We start from the raw sequence: 27,831 nt of genomic DNA, 5'->3' as shown, positions 1-27,831 counted from the left end.
CTACAGTGCATTAGTGTATGATTCGGCAGTCATGCATCTATTTTCCATTGGCATGGGTGCCGTGAAGTTAGCCACCTCTGTTTTGAGGAGCCCAAAGTCTACTTTGGAGAAGTTTTTCATGGTGGTTACCTTTGCGGGGGGTGTGGGTGAGATGTGTATTTCCATGGTGATTAGTTTGTGGTTGGATCTAAACTGGGAGGAATTGACTATTGGTGTAGAGCAACAGTTACCCATATTAGTAATAACTAGGTTAAGGATGTTGCTTCCTCTAGTGGGGGTAAGAATGAGCTTGTCCAGGGCATCGGAAATGATGAATTCCAGGAAGCGTTGGGCCAGTGTATTGGTGCATCAGTAGTTTTCCCAGTTGATGGAGGGGTAGTTGAAGTCACCTAATATGAGAGTGTTTGGGTGGACCCTAATAGTTTCCAGGGTGCTTAGGAATGTGGAGTGAGAGTCTTGGGACATGGTTGGGGACCTATAGCAGGTTACAACCTGAATTGCCATCTTACCCAATGTTAATTGTACCTGAAGTATCTCAGATGCATTATGCTGGGCTACTAGTCTGGAGGTGTGCGCATCCTTTATGAATATGGAGACACCACTGCTTTTGGAGCTTTGGTCCATGTTCTGTGGCCAAAAGGTATGGAATGATTTGTAGCCTGGTAATGCGGGTGTGTTTTCTGCTGCTTTAAACCAGGTCTTCGTTACAGCACAAATGTCGATGTTCTCCATTTTGAGGAGTGCATCGAGCAAGTGCATCTTGAGATTTAGACTTCTAGTGTTGAGCAGCATGACCCTCATATTGAATTTATTTATAGCTGTTTCAGTGGTAATTTGGTCTTTGGAACATCACCTAAAAAAGGCACTATAGGGGTGGCAAGAGCCTTAGCCAGTATCCAGAAACCCAGGGGTGACAGATGCAGGCCACCTCTGGCAAAGCATCAAGGTCTGTCAATCATGTCATCTCAAGCAGACAGATACTGGATCCCCTTAGAATGACACCAGAAACTTAGCCAATTGCTGAAATCAATCATTTTGTGCTTGTACTGCGGTATCATTGTGGGCGATGGTAGGATGCTTCTCAGGGCTAGGGTCATACCTGCCTGGGCCACATAATCCGAGAGCTGCTCCATGTTTCTTTTCATGTAGTCCAGGGAGGTGTGTGTCATGTCATTCACACCAACATGAACAATGACAGAGTCATTATTGTACTTGTTGTGGAGTGACCTGAATGCATGTGTTGTGTGTCAGATTCTGGCACCTGATAGACAGCTGACTGTTACCTTCTCCTTATTAAACCTAGTGAGTGAGACATCAGTGTGCCTCACTATCGAGTCACCTATTATTAGTGTATTGGGAAAGCTGTTTTGCCTTAGGGGCTTAGGTTGAGGGGCACACTGTGTAGGTGAGTTATGTGTCTTGTGATTTGTGCTCTGTTGTGGTGGTCGAGTGCGTTTCTGCATTGGAAGTCTCTGCTGTTTCGGTATTGAGAGCCTCCACGATGGTGGGTGTGTGGTTTGTGTTTTCATGTGAGAGCTGTGATGGTAGGAGTTCTGGAGGGCTATGTGTCGCATGTGGTGTGGTGCAGGTGTTGACCTTTTCTTGACCAGCTATTCCAGTCTTGGCTTGAGAGTGCATGGCTTCTAATTTAGATATATAGTGCATCTCTCACAAGCCTGAGTGTTGGGAGGTAAGAGGAGAGGGTTGTCTGAGTACATGAGGCAGTTGCTACACTGCCTCATAATGCCAGGTTCACCAGGTTAATAGGAGAAAGCACAAGGAACTGACCTTTAGACATGCCAGGAGGGATGGTCATTATTACTAAGTACTGGAGCTGTTTCCTTATATATTCATTTTAAAGGAAAAAATGTCACTCAAGGTGTCTGAGCCTGTACAGAGGACTGCCAAACAGCTGAGGGTGAGCTAATACGTAGACCCTGAAAATTTGGGGATGAAGTATTTAGCCAGATATTCTGAAGTTAGGAAGAAATCAAGCACTACTTACTGAAAATAAAGAATTAGCTTGTCGAGAGTGATGAAAAGAGGGGAGTCACATGAATGGCTACTGTCTGGCTACTACTAATGCTGGTCTCAGCACAGCTTCACTCTGTTAGGATACAATGCTCCTTTGCTTCTTCTCTCACCAGAAGCAAAACATTAGCACCAATCCCAAGAAGAGAAGCAGGCCACAGCCTGTTTGTTGATACACAGTCATGTCCCAGATGATGCAACGGTCTGCAGGCTTGTAGCCTTTTTCTGGTAGATGCCTAGAATAGCAACTAGACCAATCAGGTTGTTAAGCACAGACACTTACTATCCAACCAGAAAGAGTCAGGCACTCTACTCCTACTCTCACCAGGATCAGAATATAAGGACAGATTTCAAGTGTCATCTATAAAGCAGTTATTAAGCTTTCTGGTGATCAGCAGTCTCCAGAAAATAATGTAACTGCACTCCTTCTCTTACCAGGAGAAAACAGAAGCACTAATCCCAAGATGACTACTGAGAGGCAGAATGTGGGCTCTCCAATAACTGGTGGTCTTGCAATAGATGCTTAAAGGTAAGATGAAAAAAAATGGTTTATCCTAAACAATGCAGTGTGCACTAGAGGAGTTAGATTTAAAAGTAGGTAACTTAAGTTTGACCCTGATTCCTTGAGAGCAATGATAACTACTGACAGAGACCACACACATAATCAGTCAAGTGATGCATTGATAGTTCTTGAAATTGTTTTAATTTTGTAATTCTTTAATGTAGCTATGGATATTAGGGTAGTGACAATGATTGTCAAAAATGTGATTTAAGTTGCTATTTTGATTTCCAAAGTATCAACCTGGGCAATGGGTAATTTGATATGAAAAAGGCCAGATCTGAGTAATAGGTCATTTAAAAATAAATGCCAGTATGAAAACCTTCCTTGAGCAACTAATGCTCAAAAGAGTCCCTGAATAAAGTCACAAGTATAGCATTGCATGCACGTATTTTATGATACATAACAATTCATATTATGATACATCCTGGATATAGTGAAGAAATATACAAGTGCTCTCTGATGCAAAGCCCTGACTATGGCCCAGTTGTAAACCCTCTCTCACTGGTTGACGTACTGACTTCATAATCCTTCCCTTGTGGGTGTGCACATTCTCAGACATGTTTCAAGAATCCGCCATGTGAATACAGGTATCTATATCACAACATCGAATCAGTAAATGTCGAACACTCTCATGAGCGAATATTCATGTACTCGAAAACTGTATTGTTGGGGGCTGCACCCCCCCGCACCCCCCGCTAAATACATATTCCTACCATGAGATTGCACTACAGTGAGGAAAGGGCAAACATCCTGATCTTCACTGTACTACAAACAAAATATATCAACTTCGAGGATGTGAATATTCGCTCATGTGAGCATTCAACATTTACTGATTCGATGTTGTGATATAGACCCGAATACAGCATAGCAGAGGACGTGCATATCTCTAACCTTTGTATGCCATGCTTCTCTTTCTTATCTTCCACAGGGAAGAGGCTTTGCTTACCCTTGTTATTCTAAATGATGTACAGCTGTACCTTACCTGCCCTCAGGATACCTTCACTGCTGTGAACTCACTTGCAGATGTTCAGAACTGCAACCACCATTGGATGGTAGGCAATCAGTTAAAACGCAGCACCTACAAGATGAATAGCAAGTCAAACTACACCACTTTTTGGTATCCCAGTGCTCTAGCTGTATGCCCTCACATCACCTATTCTGGTATTAGGCTTAAATATATGTTTAAGATATACAGTCTTGCAGTAATCCCTGATGACAGACTAGTAATAAAGGACCAAGCGCTAACTGTTAGGTCCTTGTGCCTGTATTATAAAAATGTTACCATCATATGGTGTCTGATTCCATGTGAGGCTGTCCCTGGGGTAGTGAATGCAGGCCATGATTTCCCTCCATTTGATCACTACAATGCTTATTAATTAGGGTACAGCATGTAAAAAGAGATCAAGTACACCTGGGGTCAAACTTTGCTGCCCTGTCACAAAGAGGTATCTCTCAAACTACACCATATAATGCTTATTATGGCTATGTGTTCAAGCTCATGCCATTTGCAAAGTTCTGCCCTTGCTTTATCTGTTCTCTCTTCAATGCTCCTAATTTGTTACTGGCTCTCTTCATGCCCTCTTTTCTGTACATTTGGAATCGTGGAAGCTAAGGAAATCCTCAACACTTTTCAGGTTCTAAAGATCCTTGAAATTTTATATTTTGATTTGTCTTTGAATGATTAATTTAGTAATTTTGTGACTTTTGAATTTTTTGATGCTATGTGCTTTCCAGTTTGTTTGCATTACTATTTTTATTGTTCGCACAATATTTAGGTGTATTCATTTGAATAAAATAAACTTGAACAGGGTTGTAATATCTCAGAAAAGTTTCTGTGGTAATGAGGGAGGGAACCAAGGAGTACATGGTAATTTGAAAGAAACTGATATACTATTACACATACACTACATTAGAAAATAAATTAGATAAGATAACAGCATGCAGAAAACAGAATATGTATAAAAACACTGGTTGTTGTTGTTGCATCTTTCGGCTTTTCCCGGTTAGGGGTCACCACACTGAAATCCAGAAATCTAGTGGATAATAAACTTGGACAAGCCTGAAAGAAAACCAAATATATACAAGACAAAATCAGTTGTATTGCAGTAATTGTTAGTTGCCGATGTATCTTGTAACTGTTATGGCCTATCTTTGTGTTATTTTCATAAGAAAATGGTGTCAAATGTGTTTATTCTAGCTAATTGCCTGTCTGTCATGGCGAAAGTATCTTATTAAGTATTCTTAACCAGATCTTACCTGCTTTACTCATGGTGGTCTAGAGTAGAGCAGAAAGGAGCAATGCACAGTGCTGTTCATGTCCACGCATACCCAGTGACTTTTCAATTTGCAAGAGTGAAATCCAGGATGTCATGCACCATAGCTATCATACCACAGAAAACTGTCAGAGTATTCCTATCAAAGATCCCATCCCAGTGAAGTGACATTGAATAATAATGCACAATATGCATGCACACTTCTATTCACATGCATTAATGAGGATATCGGACATCATTTACACATTATTGCTTGCCTTAAGCTTCCCTGCGGTGACCTACTTTGGGCTTAATTGCAATACCTTGACTGTCCCTGAAAACAAAGGTAGGCTTATTTATAACTATTCACTCATTTACCAGTCCCCTCAAATGTTTGGTTCTCAGCCATTTGGATCGAAACTCACATTTTGGTCAACAGCTTCAGAAACAGGAGCTGTACTTCACAGTAATCTTGCTATCCAATTATTTCCAATTTCTCAATGTAAAATCATCAGTTTGGAGGCTAATTTTCATTCCTGTTTGATTTCAGTGTACTACATGAAAATAGCAAAAGCTATTATCAAATGCTGGCCACTGAAACATCAACCATCATAATCCTGATCATAAAACCAGTGAGAATATAAGTTTAAGAAGTGGGGAAATATATATTGACTCCAGATCTATGCCAGTTGTATGAGACAAACTATATCAAACACTGATACAGCAAACTTGCAAATCTCAGATCTACAGTATTTCACCAAACTCACTAAACCTCTTAAAACAAGACAAAAAACACCAAATCCACTGTTTTTTATTTTGGGTGGGACAAACCTGTGCCCCCCTACACTCCCACTGGTACACACACACAAACACACACACACACACACACACACATATATATATATATATATATATATATATATATATATATATATATATATATATAGATGTATATATAGCAGTTGAGTGGCATTTGAAAGACATGCGTGAATGGGCGTGCCTTCATTGAAAGTTGGGCGTCAAGCTGGCACCTTGATATTGTAAAAATCTACTGCCAATCATTAGCGCACTGGAGTTCCGCTGTGGCGACCCTAACCGGGAAAAGCCGAAAGAAGAAGAACAACAACAACATATATATATATATATATATATATATATATATATATGGGTCTACCTGATAACACTGACATGCCAAAACACTGACAACAAAATAACAAACATGAAAAAAAGACAAAAAAAAGAAAGTTCAAAAACACGAAACTTCACATGCCTGACAAACCAAAATCCCGACAATCAACAAAACAAATACCTTTCCCGATAAACACACACACAACACAAGCACACCAAAAACCTTACAAACCTACACTAAACCTTACATACACAACTATCTATGCACTAACCTTAACCCAAACCGTAACCCTAAGGTCCGTCACTTTTGCACAGTTACCTTACCCGCACTCTAACCCTAACTCACTTAATCCGCCCCTAACCTGTAACTCTGTCACTATCGCACACTTACCTTGCCCGCACCCTAACCCTAACACACTTAACCTGCCCCTAAACCTAAAGTTCGTCACTGTCGCACACTTACCTGACCCGTACCCTACCCTAACATCCGTCACTATCATACACTTACCTTACCCACGCCCTAACCCTAAAGTCCGTCCCTATTGCACACCTACCTTAACATGTCGGTGTTCTCAGCGTCGAGATTCTCAACTGTCGGTCTTCTCCATTGTCGATCTTCCGGTGTCGGTGTTCTTGTTGTCGGCGTTCTGCACTTTCGTCATTTTCACATTTTCAGGTAGACCCATATATATATATATATATATATATATATATATATATATATATATATATATATATATATATACACACACACACACACACACACACACACACACACACACACACACACACACACACACACACACACACACACACACACACACACACACCATCTCCAAGATAAAACATCCATGGGAAAAAGGGAAGATTTCGTCACCTCAATGACGTTGAACTGTTGTACCACATTCGATAAAAGAAAAAAAATGCTGGGAAGTGAATTTTCTCAGAATATCCTCAATAATCCAAGATAAAACAGTCTTGGAATTTGTATATGCAAGTTACAGGTGTGTAGAGGGACAGAGACCAGCATATCATAGGTGCAAGTGGATTTAAAATTGTAGCAGTGAGTTTCACAATTTGTTGTTCTTTCTCATAAGCGAGTTTTAATTTTCAGTATCAGGACTCACAGTATTGAGTCTCATGCTTGTAATAGGAGGCCAATTTTGGGAAATAAGAAAAGCAGTAGTTTTGTTTTAATTTGTAGATCATAGTCACATGTCAGAAAAATAAGTATCACCTCAAACAGGGCAGTTATGAGAACAAAATTAACAATAAAAACACTAATATAGGACACATCATAATGCAGGGTCAGCATCAGCGGAATTTGTTGAAAGGAGACGGTCTTGATAAAGTAAGATGTAGGCAAGTCCTTTATTTCTTTCTTTCATATCCCGCTTATTCTATAAATATACTTAATATGAACTATGTTGTACAACACATTTTAATGATATCCTCTCATGATTTTTGTATGTATTAGTGTGGTATTTATTAGGCTTTTATTGAACTAATATTTTGAATTAAACTTCAGAAACAAGCAGGCATTGTAAAATCCCCACAGGAAAAAACACTCATTAAGAAAAGCCTTCTATATAGTGAGGGAATTCTCTCATATGGCCTGAATATAACTGCATCTCACCTAAAATTATAAAACTTTCCTGGATAGAAGCTAGTGCCACCTTAATTCAACTATCATCTTTTTTTTAACACCTTTATTGAATTATCACTTATGACATAGGCAAATTTACATTTATACAAAAGTAATCAAACTGTATTTACAAATCAACATTAACAAACTACCATATTTTACTTGTTTTGTAGTGTGCCAGAGTCTAAGCTTCAAAATATTGTGATTCCATCCATACAGCCTCTATAGAGCTGGTCCACTTATAAATAGTCCTAAACTATACTTCATTTACTATTGTTTTTGCTGGACACAAGTGTTAAATGTCCTGTATGATACCACTAGTGTTGAATCGTTTAGATGGTGACGCACTACCGCCCCTCACAAGTTGAGCTCTCTCTGACAGCTAATTGGTTATCCTGTGAACTATTTAAAATTTAATGTTTAGGAAAGTGAGTTTGAGTTTATCAGTGATACCAGGATGAGGACACTGTCAGAGGTAGTAGCCAAATCTTTGTCAAGATTATGCATGGTTTGGCCATTATCCAGGGCATCTATAACATTTCTTTAGAAGTCTGCAAGATTAGAGAGGCAGGGTCTACATTTGTGTAACCAAATTAATTGGGGTCAGAGGATAGCTTCCGTGTAGGAGTTTATATGAGAACAGGTGCCAGAGGTATGTTTATCAACCTTAGTGATGGAGTCCGTGGGGGCATAACACTTGAATTAAAACAGGTCATCAGAGTGTAATGATGTTAAAATTAAATACTCCACAGAAACACATCAAACACAAAAATGATAAATTCTGTGGTACCAGGAAGGAGGCAGCAGTACTCCAAACTCAAAATTTATTAGAACAAGTTTAGTGATTTTGTTCCATACGTCACATAGAACTTCCTCAGAACTAAATGTGTTATTAATGACATTTCTTTTATATATAATTAAAATCATATGATACACTGTTAGACCCAACCTACCAATTAAAACTGATTGCAAGGTAAAACCATACACAAGGGTATAAATAGAAACAATGAACTATGTAGCATCTTATTTAGATACCTTTCTTGTAGAGTGTGAGATATTGTTGGTTATGTTTTTTAGGAGAGGGTACCCCAAGAATTTTTAATGGAAATAAGGGCTGAAGTAGTGTTCAAGAGATCACATGGTATTTATTGCCCTATACTAAGTGCAAACAGTAACATAATATGGATGAAAGCAACACTAGAACTTTAAAGGTTAATTGTAAAAGAGCATTTATTTCGACATTCAACTTGGATAGTAAAGCCAGAGGTGATTGTTTGATAAAGGACCGCAAGATCTTTCAAGTAGATAATACAATTCTTAAGAAAGTAGGTAATAAGCCCATGTTAGTTTATAAGAAAGATAGGTCATTCAAAATATTATTGAAGAGTTCCAGGAAAAATCAACCGGCTAGTAACAGACCCTTATGAATGTTTAAGTGTGGCTATTTTACACAATGCAAAAAAAAAAAAAAACATTCTGATAACCAAATTAGAAATAAAAAATATTTTTGTCCAGGGCATTATTGTTGTGCATCAAAATGTGGTGCATGGAACTTTGTGTTCTAAGTGTCCTGCCTTTTATATAGGGAAAACCCAGAGGATGCTTAACAGTCAAATTTATGAACAAATGCAAGATATACAAAAATCTAAGACCACAAATGTCCTTTTCTGACACATACAAAAAAATAAGGGCCACAGTTTTGCTTTTGTAATTATGGAGCAGCTAACAAAATATAAAACAGGTTTTATTATAGAAGAAAATCTTAATAAATGTGAATTAAAATGGCAAATTTTAGTTAATGCAACATGTTTTCCAGGTTTGAACAATTCAATGGCAATTAATTCTGTTATAAAGTTAAAGTACTATGACACTACATAGTTCATTGTTATTTCTATTTTTATCCTTGTGTATGGTTTTACCGTTTAATCAGTTTTAATTGGTAGGTTGGATCTAACAGAGTATTGTGTGATTTTAATTATGTATAAAAGAAATGTCATTAATAACAGATTTAGTTCTGAGGAAGTTCTATGTGATGTACGGAATGAAAGTGCTAAACCTGTTCTAATAAATTTTGAGTTTGGAATGCTGTTGCCTCCTTCTTGGTACCACAGAATTTATCAGCTTGTGTTTGGTGTATTTCTGTGGAGTATTTAATTTTCCCAGTATGTCTTCTTCTCTGGATACTATTAGAGACAACAGTTTAAATGAGCAAGAACATGTAAAACATATGAGAGACCTTACTTTACTATTGCAGCAGGTGAGCCAGTATTTAGACATTCATTCTTCCTATGGCCAGGGGTGATCAATACAAATACAAGAAGTATCAAATAGTTTGGAATGTTTTGGTCTCCCTCTCACTCATCCTATACCTAGAGTGAATATGGGTGCATCTCAAACACAGCCAGTGTTTGAATATGAGGTATGGAAAGTTAATTACTTTAATTTCCAAGCAAATACACATAGGAATCCACAATTTGACCCCAAAGATGATTCCATGAGAAATCAATTAAAAGTTCTAAAAAGAAATGTATTTATATTCAAGAAATTGTTGTTGGAGAACATGAATGAAAAATTTTGAAATTAATATTATGTTTAAGGGACTGCATTTTTGGAAGCTACCTAATGGGTATAATATGTCTCTGAAAATTATAAGGAACTGGTAAAAATTTTTGATAAAGTGGGTAGTGACCTTATGAAAGTGATTATAAAATACAACAGCATTCAAATAGATCAATTAATAAAAGAGGTGGACTTGCTGAATAATTCCATCAAAAAGGCCTCTTATGTAAACATTATAAAAGCAATTACTTAAATATGTTCAAATCAGTAGGCAATTCATGTTGTAATATTTTCAACAGAAAGTTGGTGAAATTTAGGAGAGATTTGGAAGCCTATGCAATAAATGAGGCATATCCTAGACCAGTAGGTTACCATGGTAGCCATTCCCACAATCTAGGTAATGGTCCAATCACCATTCAACAAGAAGAAGTCACAGTATAAGGAAATAAAAATTCAGCAGTTGCAGGGGCCGCTCCTTTAGATGTCAGGAGATCAGAGAGAGTCAGCAGCGGGAAGCAACGTAAGGAAGATCAACAGATGAGCAAGGAGAATTACATTCAACATGGAGCCAAACCCAAATGGAATTACAACAAATGAAACAATTATCAGGAGCAAAGGAATTAGCTAGAAGAACAGATAAAACCTACAGCCGACGAAAACTGAAAATATTAAGCAACTCTTTTAAAGACTTTAATTTGTTTACTTATTCAGATAAAACAGTCCCTCTAGCTCATGCTAATGTGTTAGCTAAAGGACTTTCCTTTGTCCCAGCAAGAAGGGCAAATGTAGTAGAGACAATTTTAGATCTGAAATTGTTTGTAAGGAAATTAAATCTTGCCTTATGGTTTCCCGAAAACAGTAACAGCAACAGTATGCTGAAGTTAAGCTGTCCTAGTTGTTTCAATCCCCCTTGAACGTTCAGATGCAAATGTTTGAAAAAAATGTGTGATCATGATAAAATATATATTTTGTCAAAACCAAGTGAAAACAAAAGTTTCAGTCTATCTAAAACTGTGAAGTTAATATTAAATGACACTTGTAATGATTCTTCTATTAGAGTCATGAAGCCAGACAAGGAGAGAGGTTTGGCTATAATGAACGACAGTCAATAAATAAGTAAAATGAAAAGTATGTTGAATGATGAAGCTTACACTGAAAGTTCTTTAAGTGAAATCAATAGGGGATACGATCTTATAGATAGCTGCCTTTATGACATGCTGATGCAAGGACAATTGTCCCAAAGTGAATATGAATATATGTATAATGCTAAACCAGTAGTGGCAGGGATATTTGGTACCCAAAATTAAATAAAAAATGTAGATGATCCTCCTTTTTGGCCTATTGTAGATGCCACCAGGTCCAAAACATATTGTATAGTGAGATACGTTGGCTACTTGGTCAAGAGTAATATTAATAGAATAAGTCAAATTTGTAAAGATTCCTGGCATATTTTAGGCTTAAATGAACTAGAGGTTAATGAAAATGTTATTGTTGTCACTGTTGATATAAATAATTTGTATTCAGTAATACCACATATGCTGGGGTTACAATGGTTTGAAGGCCAGTTAAAAGAGATAGCAGAAATGGACACAGAAAAAAATATGTGTGGCAGTAACCCTGATGGAGTTGGTATTAAAAAACAACTTTATGCATTTTGACAAGTAATATTTTAGACAAGCTACAGGAGTAGTGCTACCTGTGCCCCATCTTTTGAGAATTTGATCACAACCTAATAGGAGGTGCATTTTTTTATTTAAAAGTTAATTAAGTAACTCCTGTTCAGGCTATATGCATTTTTTGGATGACATTTTTATTTTGTGGAGAGACACGAATGATAAATTAAGTACATTTTTGAAATTCGTCAATAATATTGCAGACTTTTTGAAGTTTAGTTATTCAGTTCAAAGTAAAAGTGTCAACTACTTACCATTTACAGAAAATCTACTTTCTCTAACAATTACCTCCACTTTCATAGTTGGCATCCTACATACCAGAAATAGGCTCTAGTAAAAGGGCAGCTAGTAAGGCTGGCAAGAATGGTGTCAGATTTAGATACCTTTCTTGTAGAGTGTGAGCTATTGCTGGGTATGTTTTCTAGGAAAGGGTATGCCCAAGAATTTTTAATGGAAATTAGGGACAAAGTAGTGTTCAAGAGAGCACATGGTATTTATTGTCCTATACTAAGTGCAATCAGTAATGCACATAATATGGATAAAAGCAGCACTAAAACTTTAAAGATCAGTCACAATAGAGCATTTATTTTGACATTCCGCTTGGATAGTAAACCCAGAGGTGATTGTTTGATAAAGGACTGGGAGATCTTTCAAGTATATAATACAATTCTTAAGAAAGTAGGTAATAAGCCCATGTTGGTTTAAAAGAAAGATAGGTCAGTCAAAACATTATTGGAGAGTTTCAGGAAAAAATCAACCAGTTAGTAAAAGACCTTGATGAATGTTTAAGTGTGGCCATTTTACACAATGCAAAAACATTCTGGTAACCACTAGCGTCATAATTAGAAATAAAGAATATTTTGTCCAGGGCATTATTGTTCTGTGTCACAAATGTGGTGTATGGAGCTTTGTGTTCTAAGTGTCCTGCCTTTTTTATAGGGAAAATCCAAAGGATGCTAAAGAATCAAATTTATCAACATATGCAAGATATACAAAAATCAAAGACCACAAATGCCCTTTTCAGACACATACAAGTAAATAAGGACCAGACTTTTGTTTTTGTAGTTATGGAGCAGCTAACAAAAACTAAAAGGGGTTTTATTATAGAACATCTTAATAAATGTGAATTAAAATGGCAAATGTTAGTTAATGCAACGTGTTTTCCAGGTTTGAATGATTCAATGGCTATTAATTCTGTTTCAAAGTTGAAGTACTATGACGCTACATAGTTCATTGTTATTTCTATTTTTATCCTTGTGTAGGTTTTTACCTTGCAATAAATTTTAATTGGTAGATTGATTCTAACAGTGTATCATGTGATTTTAATTATGTATAAAAGAAGTGTCATTAATAATAGATTTAGTTCTGAGGAAGTTCTCTATGATGTACGGAACAAAAGTGCTAAACTTGTTCTAATAAATTCTGAGATTGGAATACTGTTACCTCCCTCTTGGTACCACAGAATTTATCAGTTTGTGCAGTGACATTAAACCTAAAAAACACTATTAAACATAGTGGGGTTACTTGCTCACACTGGTTTAACTCTAAAGGAGAGTGTAACAACCATCTGGTTACTTTTAGTCATGGATGAGGGATCTTCAGGTAAAGAACATGAAGGGCCTATGTTTGTGAGAACAAGTTCCAGGAAAATGGAGTCTCAAGTAAAGGAATGTTTCTTCCAAAGAACTGATCTGGCATTTACAAAGTTTAAGAACTTCTGTGGATATTTGGTTTGGTAGCAGGATAACTTTGCCAGTAAATGGACTGGTAGTTATAACCTTCTTGGATAGCTGTATTACATTTAATAAGTGAAAACTCAAGAGAGTTTAGGTATGTATCATGTTTAACTGGTGGCATCATGTTCTATAATGGGCATTGACGGGTAATTAGATTTGTTACTGACTATAGAATTTCTAACAGTTCATGGTTAGTGTGTCATGCTGAATTAAACATGAGGCAATAGGACTTTGGATAAATAGTGACACACCTCCATCATTACCAGAGGGTTTGAATGAGTGATAGGAGATACCTGGGTAATGCAGGAGTGATTTCATTACACCACAACAAAATCTAGGTTTAGTCAATAATAGTGTATGAGTGTGTGTGTGTGTGTGTGTGTGTGTGTGTGTGTGTGTGTGTGTGTGTGTGTGTGTGTGTGTGTGTGTGTGTCTGCATGCTTCAGGATCAGGAAAACCTCAAGGTAAGGTGTATTTTGTTAAGACTCCCAGCAGTGAGCAGCATAAAAGTGATATAAACTGGATTAAGATTTGCTAAACTGGTATGTCTAGAAGACTGACTCTGCCTAGAAAGGCTTTTAGGGGGATAGCTAATATTACCAAGTCCTGAGAGCAGAGGTTAAGGCTACTGCTTGCTAAGTAGATGGACCTGTCATGCTGGTACACATTGGACCTGTTGAGAATGACAGCAAACACTGAGCCGATTGCTAAAATCAGTTATTCGTTTACTTATTTTTTAACTGTGGAATCATTCCTGATGATGGTAAGATGGTAAGATGCTGCCCAAGACTAGCTTGTGCAAAGCCTCGGTCATGGGTTTTGGGGGTTCATCCATTTTCTTTGTATTTCTCTCAGAGTGGAGCACATTCATGTCCCCCCCAACACACACAGACAAACACTCACACACACACACACACACACACACACACACACACACACACACACACACACACACACACACACACACACACACACACACACACACACATTGATAATGATGATCTCCTGTACACATTTGGGGTGTAGTTATCTAAAGGCCTTAGGGAAACCACAGATTTTATTACCCAGATGCAACTAACCACCATGCTCTCCTTGTTCAGACAGGTAAAATACAGCAATAATGGAGTCATCTATAACTAGCAAACTGGCTTGCATGGCTACATGCTCAGGGGACCTCATGGATACAGACATGTGACCAGGATGACTCAAACCAAGAGAAGAAGCAGTGTGAGTGTTGCATCTGTAGAAGTGGAAGTGTGACTATATGGCTGAGGTGTAGGTTTACTAGTACATTGTCTCTGGGGCTTAGAAAGAGCCCTCTTTAGGACCTCAGCGTATGAGGTCCATAGCTCTCAACCTTCCATCTCCAAAATGAGGAACACTCATCTTTATAATGTGGAACAAATGGGCGAAATGTGGAACACATACTAATGGCTTACTAACAACTTCAACTAGGAAGGTCATAGGATGGTTAAAATATGCTGGTTTTACTTATAAAGAAGATCCTTTAATGAATTAATATGATTAATTTCTACTTACCATCGATTTCACTTAAAAAATTCCTAACACTGAATGTGTGACAGACTCTTTCAATATGGAACTTTGAGGAACTTCGAGGATATGAACTTTTTAAGACCCCGAATGAGGTACGTTCCTTGTAATGAGGTACACTTGAGAGGTATGATGAGGGTTAGTGTTGCGTTGCAGTGGACTAGAGGTATATTGTTTGCTGAAAACTGTAATTTATGAGAGATAAGCTACCAGTGTGAGTATATATTTGTACATCTCTTAGGCTGATTACACATCAAATAGAAATAAGTGATTGTCAGTCAACACAAGGCACCTCTATCACCACAGACTCCATAGGGCTAGCAGGTTGCAAATGAGGTGAAATCAAACTGCGATGCCATGGTGACCAAGCTTAGGAGGAGGGTATTAACTAGATTTAATGGCTAGCTTGGTGGAAAGACAGAGTTAAGGGACTGGTATGAGGAATAGAATTTAAATTTGAATAAAATGGGAAACTAGAGTAAAAAAAATGTACAAGACCCCTTCTGCCCACCCTATTCATGTGTGTTAACCTTAACCCTAAACCCACCCCTGCCTCTAACCCAATCCTTACACATTATATTACTAAAAAACTTTCTTTAACAGTACTACTATCCTGGCAATGATTGATCTGGGTTTTGTAGCTTGGAGAGAAGTTGTCATTGTTTTCTTATGTGCTCATTTTGAGTATCACTCATTTCTTTCAACTGTTCCCATTAGGGGTCACCACAGCAGATCATCTGTTTCCATTTCTTCCTGTCCGCTGCATCTTGCTCTGTCACACCCACCACCTGCATGTCCTCTCTCACCACATCCATAAACCTTATCTTAGGCCTTCTTCTTTTCCTGTTACCTGGTAGCTTCATCCATAGCATCTTTTTCCCAATATACTCCACATCCCTCCTCAGCACATGTCCAAACCAACGTAATCTTGCCTCTCTGGCTTTGTCTCCAAACCTTCCACCCTGGGCTGACCCTCTAATATACTTATTCCTAATCCTGTCCACCCTCGTCACATCCAGTGCAAATCTTAACATCTTTAACTCTGCCACATCCAGCTCAAACTCCTGCCTTTTTGTCAATGCCACTGTCTCCAACCCATATAACATAGCTGGTCTCACTACCCTCTTGTTGACCTTCCCTTTCACTCTTACAGGTACTCGTCTGTCATAAATCACTCCTGAAACTCTTCTCCACTCACTCCATCCTGTCTGTACTCTCTTCTTCACCTCTCTTCCACACTCACCGTTACTCTGAACTATTGACCCCAAGGATTTAAACTCATCCACCTTCGCCACCTCTACTCCTTGCATCCTCACCATTCCTCTGTCCTCCTTCTCATTCACACACATATATTCTGTCTTAGTCCTGCTGACCTTCATTCTTCTTCTCTCTAGAGCATATCTCCATCTCTCCAGGGTCTCCTCCACCTGTTCCCTACTCTCACTACAGATCACAATGTCATCTGCAAACATCATAGTCCATGGGGACTCCTGTCTGATCTCATCTGTCAACCTGTCCATCACCATTGCAAATAAGAAATATATATATATATATATATATATATATATATATATATATATATAGGACTAATGCTTATATATACATATATATATATATATATATATATGGATCTAGGACTAATGCTTGACGACACATTTCCATGAAATGGAAATGGACAAGTACAGTTTTGCGAAAGTGCTTTTTCACCGAAACAGCACTTTCACGAAACTCAAGTAAAAAAAACACCTAACAACATTAAAAAAAAAAACAGTAATCATGTTTATGCAGGGGGCAAGCTCTCCTGCACCCCCACACCCCCCACACTTTTATATTCTCATTCCAAGATCGCACTACAGTGAGGAAAAGGGAATATTCCCTTATCCACAGTGTGCCACAATCTGAGCAACAGACATTTCCTCATGTTGTTTTTTTTTTTTTAGTACAGTTTCACAAAAATGCTTTTTATATATAACCATATATACCATGTATAGTGCATGCAATAATGCAAAGTAGAATCATTATACAATTACAAGAACAGAAGCATTTATTTGTAATATTTTTATACTGGAAACCTGTTTTCAGCATTTCACACTGTTTCTCTGTTATTTTTTTTTTTATTTTATTTTTTGTTTAGTAATCCAAAGGGACCAAAAGGATCCATGAATGTTATTGGTTCAAAGTACAAGCCTGTTAAAATTCTTCATCAAACTCAATTACAGAAGAATGTCAATGAAAATAACATATTTTAGAGGTGCAAAAATAATTGTCTTTATTAGTTATTGATAATATAGAGAAAGCAATACCTAAGAAATAAAAATTATATTTACATTTTAAACACCACTCAAGTGCATTACTAAAACTGAACTGACAGTATTTCTGGTAGACTTGGGAAATCTAAATCTATATCTATATCTACATCTATATCTATATCTATATCTATATCTATATCTATATCTGTTATGCATGTCTGTGAAAATTTAAAAAAAATGAAAAATATGCAAAATTGCCAGAACTTTCCCTATTATATATTGCTAAACACAACTTAAACTAATTAAAATACACACACACACACACACACACATATATATATATATATATATATATATATATATATATATATATATATATATATATATATATATACACACACACACATGATGTATCCACACATTTCTATGTATACTTTTCATCTTCAGTAGATGCCTACCCTACCAAAACTACTTTTTGAGCATGGGGTCACATATCCTAATGCTTTAGGCTGTACTTGCAATAGGATGGAACCAGAGACCAGAAGATCTGCAGATTCACATGTGCTATGGCTGCTGGCACAGAGGGACTAGGTAGAACAAACTACTGTGAGCTATAACTCTTGGGAACCTTGAATTACAAGTCACTGGTATATGTGATGCCAATGCGTCACAATTTCCGATATGCAGTAACAGAAACAGAAACATAAAACCTAGCATGGCACAGACTTACCATGCTGAGTTGGGATTGCAGCTCAATTTCCAGGCCTTGTAATGTGCGTCTCAGATCAGTGATTTCTGTCTTTTGGATTTGCAATGTTTCTGTGCTAGTAGTTACTTCCTTGTTCAGTTCTATGGACTAGAATGCAAGAAGATCCATCAACATTATTAGCCATAATTTAGACATGGTCGCTTTATTTCTGTCTTACATTCTTTATGACTATACCTTACCTTATTGTCGAACCACTCCTTGGCTTCCCTGCGATTCTTTTCTACCATTCCATCATACTGGGATCTCATTTCCTCCAGGGATCTTGTCAGGTCAACACCTGGAACTGCATCGACTTCCACACTGACTTGTCCACTAAGCTGTGTTGACATTGATTTCATATCCTATAAAATTATAAGAAAAGAAGTAGGCAAACTGCAGCTGAAAACAACAAGATTATTTTTCTTTTTTTTTTAGTGTAGGTCAGTGGAATATGACTGACCTGTTTTTTAGAGTTAGTTTGACATGATTAGCTATCATTTCCATGAACTACACTCAGTGTGATAATTTGTTTTTAGTAAAAGCTGCATTTGCTTTTGTGCAGTCAGCTTTACTTCTGTAAATCACTCATATTTATGATATGTTTGTAACACAGTGGTCATTTTTTTAACTCATTCCCATCAATGGAGCTCTGGAAGATTGCATCGTAGCTTCCAAAAACAAAACAAAATAAAACATGGCATTTATGGCAAAATAATTAAATATTATATGAAGAACAGTTAATATGGCTTTACCTACACTAGATAAAGGTGAAACATCAATAAGGTGTGTTTGCTATTGTGTAAGCTTTAAGATGAAATATATTAATAACATTATGTGTAGCATGGTTTTGAAATTATTAATGCAAACAACGAACAATCAATATTTGATTCCTAGAGGCATCAGTAGGATGAAACTGCAGAAGCACCTGGAGGTGTCACTCAGCTCTAATGAGTTGAGTGATGCAGTGATGCCAATTCCTATTGCTACTTCACATGTAATGTCTACTACACAGCTGACTGAGCAATCATACGTTTATTTAAGTAGCTTATTGTACTCTTCCATGACTTCTTACTGGGCCTGCATTACCTGCGACCCTGTTACAGCCTTCTCCTCTTTCTTCTCCTCTTTCTTCTCCTCTTTGTCATGCGGGTAATAGCTACAGCCTTCTATTATTACTATGATACTTTGATGGTCACCTGAAGTTCCTCAAAAGGTATAAATTTTTGCATTTTCATGAATGAAACTTCCCTGGCATTCCTGTTCACTTAATGTGAAAAGGATGGACCAGCCATGATCACATAACCTTGAAATGATACAAAGTTAGTATTTAAGTCAGATAAACATGAAATGACTGTGTGTGTGTGCCATTTTACTGAAAAAAGTCAAAATTATATTCACAGAAGATTTTGTATTTTGTCAGTTTGAAACTCCCCTCATTTTGATTTAGACAGCTGTACCCCTTGCATTCTCCTACAATAAATAAACTCTGAGAGTGGGGTGTCAGCTAATACAGGTCCTGCAACCTATTATCCTATATAAAAATAGAAGCAGCCATTGAGCCTTCTGGTTTTACATGTTAGATCATTTGTACCCAAAATAAGATCACTAGCACTGCAGGATGGAGGGCCCCAATTTCTAGGCAGGACATATAATCATGCAATGCACTCACATATTCTCTATTTCCAAAATTCCATTATCAAAAGCAATATTGCCATGCTTTATTCTCCCATCCTTTTGTTTATAATGCTGTTTTTAATAAATGTATTTATTTGATTACTTACTTACATGCTTATGTAGTTATATAAAAAGTATGATGTACTGATCCAAAAGACCCTTTTCATGCTCAGCCAGCACCAGTGATGAAGATAATAACTCAGTCATTAGCACAGTTGTATTGCTATTAGTACAAAAAGCCTGGATTAGACCATTTCTATTTACAAACAGCACCACTGGTAAAGACTATAGATGCATTCATTAGTACCATAAAAGTGCTATTAGTACATGAAGTTATGATCAGACACTTTTTATGCATAACCAGCACCAGAGATAAAGATATAGAGATGAACATTAGCACAATGGCATTGATATTAGTACATGAAGTCAGGGCTACTTGTGATTTAATACAGTATACTCAAACTATATATTTAATATGCTTAGAAGTATAATATCACAGTCAGATTATTATTAGTAGAGAAGAATCTCAATGAATCTATGTAAAATAAAATGACTAAATATTATTTTTAGATGAACATTTAGACAGCATTATGTTTTCAATTTCAGAATAGGCTAGTTAATGCAAAATCTAACTTTGTCTAAAACACTTTCATTCAGGAATATTAAACTCTAAAGATGCCTTGATTTATATGACTTTTAACTAGTGCATTTTCTTATACTTGTTTATATGGTGTTGACGTGAGGTTGTTGAGAAATGGAAGATAGTATGAAACTGGATCTGGTTAGTGTGTCTATGCCAGTCTTTTAAGATTAAAAAGGGCAGGGTTAAGGGTTTTTGACCAATCTGGTGACAGGTGGTTAGACATCAAAGGCTAAAAGTTTGTGACAGCTTCATATTGCAGTGGATGAAGCCCTGAGTGTAACCCTGTTGATCCAAGATCAAAGAGTTTCATAGACACTATAGAAAATGATGGGGAAGCTAGCAGCCTACATCAGCTCACCTGTGGCAGAAGGGAGGCATTCCAATGGGCAGCAATAATGGTACCTCCTGGAGAGAGGTGTACAGCATATAGCATATGGACTACAGAAGAGATTTTGTCTCTGCCAAGTCCAGCATGTGCAGTAGTCTACTGCACACTCACAGGTAAGGCACATCAAGTGCCTACATATATTTGAGTGTGCATGTCAGCTGCCAGTTGAAGGTTTAGGGCCAGAAAAAAACAAACAAAAAAATGTCTGCATGGCGAGCTGAATAGTGGTCGTGTAATGGCAACTTCTCACTCCAGTAATGAGGTATGAATGTGTGTGTGTGTGGGGGGGGGGGCAGGCTGGCATGCATGGGTACCAGAAAAATGTACAAGCTTAATATTTTGTACAGTATGTACAAAGTAAAGAAATGTCTCTTCAGTAATAGCTAGAGAATGGGCAGAGTGTGTAGGTAAAAACACACTTTTAGATACACCTGCATGCATCTGGAATCAGTAAGAAAAACACTGGTACCTATTTTAATAGCATAGATGTTAAATGGCAAAGAGGAGTCTAATTAGACTCTAAGATACTTGCATGTGGTAACATAGGTTATGGAAGCTCCTGCTTTGTCCGAAGCAGAGAAAGAGCTGATATTTCTAAGTGCCTGGGCAGTACATAACTGCACTGAGATGGTTTTCTCTGTATTACTGTTGGCTTGTTTTGAGCCAGTTACATAGCTTATTAATTTTTGGCCTGTAAAACCAGCAATAGAAGATTGCCTCTCTAAATGACTAGCTGGATTTCTGGAAGGTTTAATAACAGTCTAATAATAAAGGGGAAGAAGAGAATAAGTCCTAAAAATAATGGTACTAAAGATACTGGATACACTTTTCAAGATACTGTTCCTAAAATCATTTTTATTACCCTGTTGGTTAAATAATCATTTATCAAACCCACAAACTCAGACAGTGAAGCATGCTGTGCAGGATAGCATGATAAATACCCTCAAGGACATACTTGAAGTCTACAAAATGGTAAGTAGTCTTGTGGTCTTTGAAAATTGTCCATGCTGGTATAAATTATACCAGGCATACGTTATACCCAGTTGCCGTACTAAAATCTTCTCTGAAACCATGATGTAATAGAGACAGTGCAGTCCCCAGCAGGTAATATAGGCTAAAATATGTTTAAATTTTAATATTTCAGAGCCACACACAGCAGTTTCATGATTACCAGGTCATCAAACAGACATTATAAGGTAGTTTATGACATGCCCTTCACACATCCCATGTAGGGTAATACCCCATGCACTCCTTAATTTTAATCAGTTTTGAAGTAAGTGTGCCTCAGGAAAATGGATGCAGTGATTTTGGGTTGTAGAAAACTAGTTAAAGCATCTGTGCTATATCAGGATTTCAAGAATAGTCCATGGAATTCTACAAACTCTATTTCAGAATGTTCACTGCTAGCTAGAACATGGTTTTGGGACTAAAGGTTAAATCTGTCTGTGCTAGTATGTGTTTTTTTTTTTTCTTTGGTTTTATGGAGGTGAATTACAGTAGTGACTTTTTAGTGTGGATGAAATCAGAGCAGAAACAGAAACTAAACGAACGTTAGTGGGTTCATAGCAAAAAAAAATCATTTTCTAAGAAATATAGGGCACATTTTGTCCATGGAGTAAGGTGCCCTGGCTTGAAAGGATATTTGGCTTTAAATTTACATTAACAACTTTAGAATTAAATTTGAGGTGTGAAAGTACTGATTCTTTTAAATGTCACAGTTGTGTGATTTGCCAAGCACTTTCAGCCAGTAGATAAATTCTTCATATCTTGCTCTGTATTTATTTTCCCAAGGAGCTCAAACATGTAAACACTGTTTTAGATTGTGTACTTTCTTGTTGATCAATACCAAAACCATGCATTGTAAGACTTATATGTATTACACTGTATGATTATGTTTTTTCACATTGCCAGCATTATTTAATATACATGAGTTAGACTGCTGCATTAATGACTGCATGGTTTGTATGTCTATGCCTAGCACTTGGGCTTTATCTGAAATCAGCTAATCATGGCTTAATGCATTGTTCCATTCATCAGATCATGCATAAATAATGTAGTAATGGAGTAGTTTGTTACAGAATAGCTTTGTGGGAGTTATGTGTATTTATTTTATTGAAGGTGGATGTGAAGGCATTTTTAGAATATTAGCAAAAGAGATGCAAGGCAGATACACAGTTTATACAGTCTACTAAGTTTATATAAATTTTTCCCTGAGGTTCCTACAAAAATAAGCATTAGTTCAAAGGATAAGTTAAAAATTGAAAGAATGGAATACGTCATTGTTTTCAGCTGTAACATTAAAAAGCATTTGCCATGGGAACAACTATAATGGTATAGACATAGCCAATGAGAATATGTTGGAACAATGAAGTAAGAACAGATAAAATGGTTCTGTGAATATATACTGAACTCTTAATTCATTCCTTCAGAATAAATAAATAAATAATGTATGCCTCTAATTGGAAATATGGCCTAAGTGGAATTTAAATATTATAGTCTATTAAAGCACTCCTGAACATTCTACCATTTAAGGAATTTTTAGTTGGACAGCTGTTGAATTATTGAACTTTAAGTATATAGCTTTGTATTTATGTTGTGCAACTATTGAGTAACAATTGTTAAATACATAAATCTCTATTTATTGTGTCTGAGGTCATGTAATTATTATACTTTACCTCTTCATGAGTCTTGTTTAGGTTGTCCAACTCATCCTTAAGACCTTCAATTTGCATTTCAAGATCAGATCTACACAAAGTGAGGTCATCAAGCATCCGACGCATTCCAGCAATGTCAGCATCAACTCCTTGTCTGAATGTTAATTCATTCTCATACCTTTTGAAATGAAAAGCAGTGCAGTGATATGTTTCCATCATAGTTTCTAGAATAATCTTATGACTTAATTATCTTGTACAGCTGATATGTTCCAATGATTTTGTTAATGATGGTGCATTTAAATTTTGCATTTAAATGTGACAAACCATTTAATTACATTCTGGTTCATTTAAAGAATTACTTTTAAACAAATTATATTTTAGGAAAATGTTAGGCATCATTTAGATATAACTTATGTTGCAATTAATTTAATCTACGTAGGCTCATCTTATCCATAATTATTACTAAAACATTTAAATAAATCCTTTTTAGTTACATTTATCTGTAGCTATAGTTTATCTGATGCATAATGCTATAGGGGAATATACTAATGTTATAATTAATAAACAGCCCGGACAGTAAGTATGGTGAGAAGCATAGACAAGTTCCACATTTTACTAATCTGAACCTTAGTGTGACACTGCCAGCCCAGCTAGTTGGAATTTTGTAAACAATTCTATGTAATTTGTGAATATTAATATGATTTACACAGAACTGTATGTTATGTACTGAGCTTCAGGAATGTAATCACAGCATACATTTCTGGAACATAGAAGATTAACTTACAAAACTTCAAGAAAATAAGTTGAAATTAATTGCTTTATGATATGCTATAAAAGTTAGTTTCATTGCAGCAAGAAGACAGGATGTCTAGAACTAGAAGTTTTTCTTGGAAAGAACTATTTCCTATGTTTAAAATGTAAAGTGTTTAATTGTTTTATGACTTCTAGTTCTGGGCAACCTTCTGAAAGATATGTATTTCTCGCACAGAGATGTTAAAATTATGTTAGTGTCTGTTGGCCTGGGAACTGAAGGCAGGTGACAAACAGTGATGTCATCCAAGCTGACCCAGCAGTAATGTTTGATAGTAATTTAAGAACTCTCTCAGAGAAATACTGTGCATTTTGTATTTTGTCTTTGACCTGGAAACATCCATCATCTTCACCATCTCCACTTGCCTTGCTAATAGCAAGTAACTAGGGAAAAGTAATTTATTTTAGAGATAGATAGGAATATAATAAATATTAGTTTAGATGTTTTCTGTATTGATGTAAGACTGTCCTGCAATATTGTTTTAACATATTCCCTGTGATTTTGAACTCTGAAGTAACTGTGTTGAGCTATTGAGTATTGCCTTGTTCTTTTGTTAATTATTAAATATATTTAAACCTATCTTTGCGGTTGATATTTGTGAGACATATTTTAGCTCTTAGATACTTGCATATCTGTTTAGTGACACTGTACAGGCCACTCCTAAATAGCCTTGCTCTTGGTCACACTAACCATTTGGATAATAGTAACATTACACAGTAGGATTGGTCACCCTTTGTAAGGGCCTTAAGTAGCTGATAAAGAGGGGTTGGTGGCAATGATAACTACCTTATAGTCTGGGCAGAAGCGGGCATAGCTAGTAAACTTGTACCAGCCTTTCCCAGGAGTGTCTGTGTGCTTGTATATAACTGAAATCTCAAAGTGTGTGTGTGTGTCAGCAGCTTGGGCAGGGACACGAAGCACTGGTTGGACATATAGTGTGCTGGAGGTCTTGGCTTGACCTCTCAGCTAAGATCTTAACCCTATAGTTGTAAAAGTGGGGAGTCGTATTGTGGATCTGGAGAAAATGGTAGAAGCCATCCTCCAGATTGACTGTGATCTCTGTGTGCTCTTAAGGAAACTTGTATTTTACTGTGTGTGTACTTGTCATCCTCCCAATGTGTACAACCCCTCACCGGTGCTAGTGGTGATGGATTGAGGCTCCTTGATTTCTGGGCCATTGTAAGGGCTTCACACGTAGTATAACTACTCATAATGCCTTATTATTTTTTGGTTCGTTACTAGGATTTAATTTTATTTAATGTTTTACTAATCTTTTGTGTTAGTGATGTTCACAAGCTACGGAAGCTGATATAAGGTAGCCCCTATATACAATGTCTGACTCATGACAAAATGTCTGAAATACCCATATTAGCAATATAAAAGATTAAAATGCAACTTTTTCACACCGCACTAGTAGAAAATAATGGTAGTGTGGAAATTCATAAAACTTAGGATCTCTATCTATCTATCTATCTATCTATCTATCTATCTATCTATATATCTATCTATCTATCTATAATTTGGCAGTTACTGCAAAGGATTAAGGTTATGAGGTTTGAGTCCCTCAACAGCTTATGGTTAATGTGTGAATCTAAGCAAGTCTTTTAACCAAATTGCACTCTTGGGCTCGGTCTGAAAAAAAGTGGATCACTGGTCTACACCAGTAAAGAAATACAAATACAATAAAATCAATAAATTAATATTTCAATAGATAGAAAGAGAGAGAGAGAGAGAGAGAGAGAGAGATGTCCTGGTTAGCTTTACTAGCTGGAAGGTATAGAAAGAGACAAAACCAGATACATGTATTATGGCTTTCTCTGCCTTCCTGTTAGTAAGTATCTTAAACTTGTCTATGAATTTTTGATGGGATCTCTCACCCTCATCTCAGATTGCAAGTAGAACATTATACTTGTGTTTAGGGCATCCCCTTCTTACTTCTTCCGGCATGCTTACATGCCAGGTGGTCTCTCTTCTCCCTCCCTCCCTTACTATTTCTTTCATTCATTTACTTATTCTTTTCACTGTGTAATAAGCCTTAATATCAGAAACATCAACAATCTGCTATGTGCTTAGCTAATGGCTATTGGAACATGTTGACTTGTCTTGCATACATGATTGTAAAATAACTCTGAATTCAGCCTACAACTTTAATTGTTTGCAATTAACTTAAAATAAGTCTTCATTCTGCAATATTTTATACAATAAAATCAAATTGCCTATGATTTGCTTGAGTTTGACTGAAAATTGCCCAAATGGTTTCTGTTTTTCTGATCATGATGGAGTTAACAGTCAATTTATTTTTAGTGAATACATGCAGTACTGATTTCTATCTTCTTATATGATTTTATTTGCTCGGTTCCCTGACAGTAAGACATCACTATAAATCTAACAAATGAATTGAATAATGGCATAAGTACTTGTTCTTATCTAGATAAACTATATCTCAAACTCTGTATCTCTAATAACTATATGATTTGTTGCCATTAATAATTGGCTTAGTTCTGCTGTCATTCTAAGGGGATCCAGTGTCTGTCAGCCTGGGATGACATGATCGACAGACCTAGATGCTTTGCCAGAGATGGTCTTCATCTGTCACCCCTGAGATTTTGGCAACTGGCTAAGGCTCTTGCCACCCCCATATTGCCCTCTCAAGGACAAAATTCCCGAATTAAAACCTCCATCTGAAAACAACCTCAAGGTTATGCTGCTAACAAGAAACTGCACTCACTGGAAGCAGTCCTCACCTTGGAAGACACAGACATTTGTACAGTCACAGATACCTGGTTCAAGTCTGTGGAGAGCACCCCAGCCATTCTGGGTTGCACTTCCTCCTTCCACATGTTCAGACCACAAACTGAAGGCATGAAAACTAAAGGAGGTGGTGTATCAATAGTCACTAAAGATAAATACACCTCCAGATTGGTTAAACAGTATGATTCCCTGGAGATACTTCAGGTGCAATTAACTGTTGGCAAGATACCTATTCCAATCATTGCCAGCTACAAGAGTCCCCCCTCCAAGAATTACAACACCAACTCTGCCTATATGGATGTACTTGACTCTATCATTATACATCCAAACACCATGGTTTTGTCCAACTTTAACTACTCATCAATTAACTGGGTAAATTCACTTGACGAAAGGTTCCTCAACTTTGTTAACTCCAGTGCCCTGGACCAGCTGGTTGGCACCCCCACAAGGGGTGTCAACATCTTGGATCTGGTGCTTACCAATATAGGGGACCACTGTACCACTCCCACTGTGAGTTCTTCCCTGGTGAAGTCTGACCACAAGTCAGTATCATTTGAACATTTGAAGTAGTTATCACACCTGACTCCCCCCACCCCCCCACCCCCGCCCCCCAGCAGCAACTAAACTAAAAAACTTCTCCAAAGCAGATTATAACTTCTAGTGGGATGGTATAAATAGCTTCACTGCACCTCCCCCCTCAGATGAAACTGGCAACTATGCCAAATTCTACACCAGTGTTTTATACAAACACCTGTATAACTGCATTGCCTCAGCCA

The 27,831-nt window shown here is 37.0% G+C and overlaps 1 protein-coding gene across 1 annotated transcript in view; it reads right to left on the bottom strand.

Moving 5' to 3' along the window:
- LOC122788056 (keratin, type I cytoskeletal 19-like) overlaps positions 1-27,831 on the bottom strand; it is an 86,830-nt gene that overhangs the window by 34,133 nt on the left and 24,866 nt on the right. The window contains exons 3-5 of the mRNA XM_044054978.1: positions 23,515-23,671; positions 18,335-18,496; positions 18,117-18,242 (exon numbers count right to left, since the gene is read on the bottom strand). Coding sequence (XP_043910913.1) covers positions 18,117-18,242; positions 18,335-18,496; positions 23,515-23,671 — 445 coding nt within the window. The remainder of the gene's footprint in view (positions 1-18,116; positions 18,243-18,334; positions 18,497-23,514; positions 23,672-27,831) is intronic.

Source organism: Protopterus annectens, chromosome 13.part0, assembly GCF_019279795.1.
Source record: "Protopterus annectens isolate FY-2018-M chromosome 13.part0, PAN1.0, whole genome shotgun sequence".
Taxonomy (NCBI): Eukaryota; Metazoa; Chordata; order Ceratodontiformes; family Protopteridae; genus Protopterus; species Protopterus annectens.
Note: the sequence above shows the minus strand (reverse complement) of the source record. Positions and strands in the feature narration are given on the sequence as shown.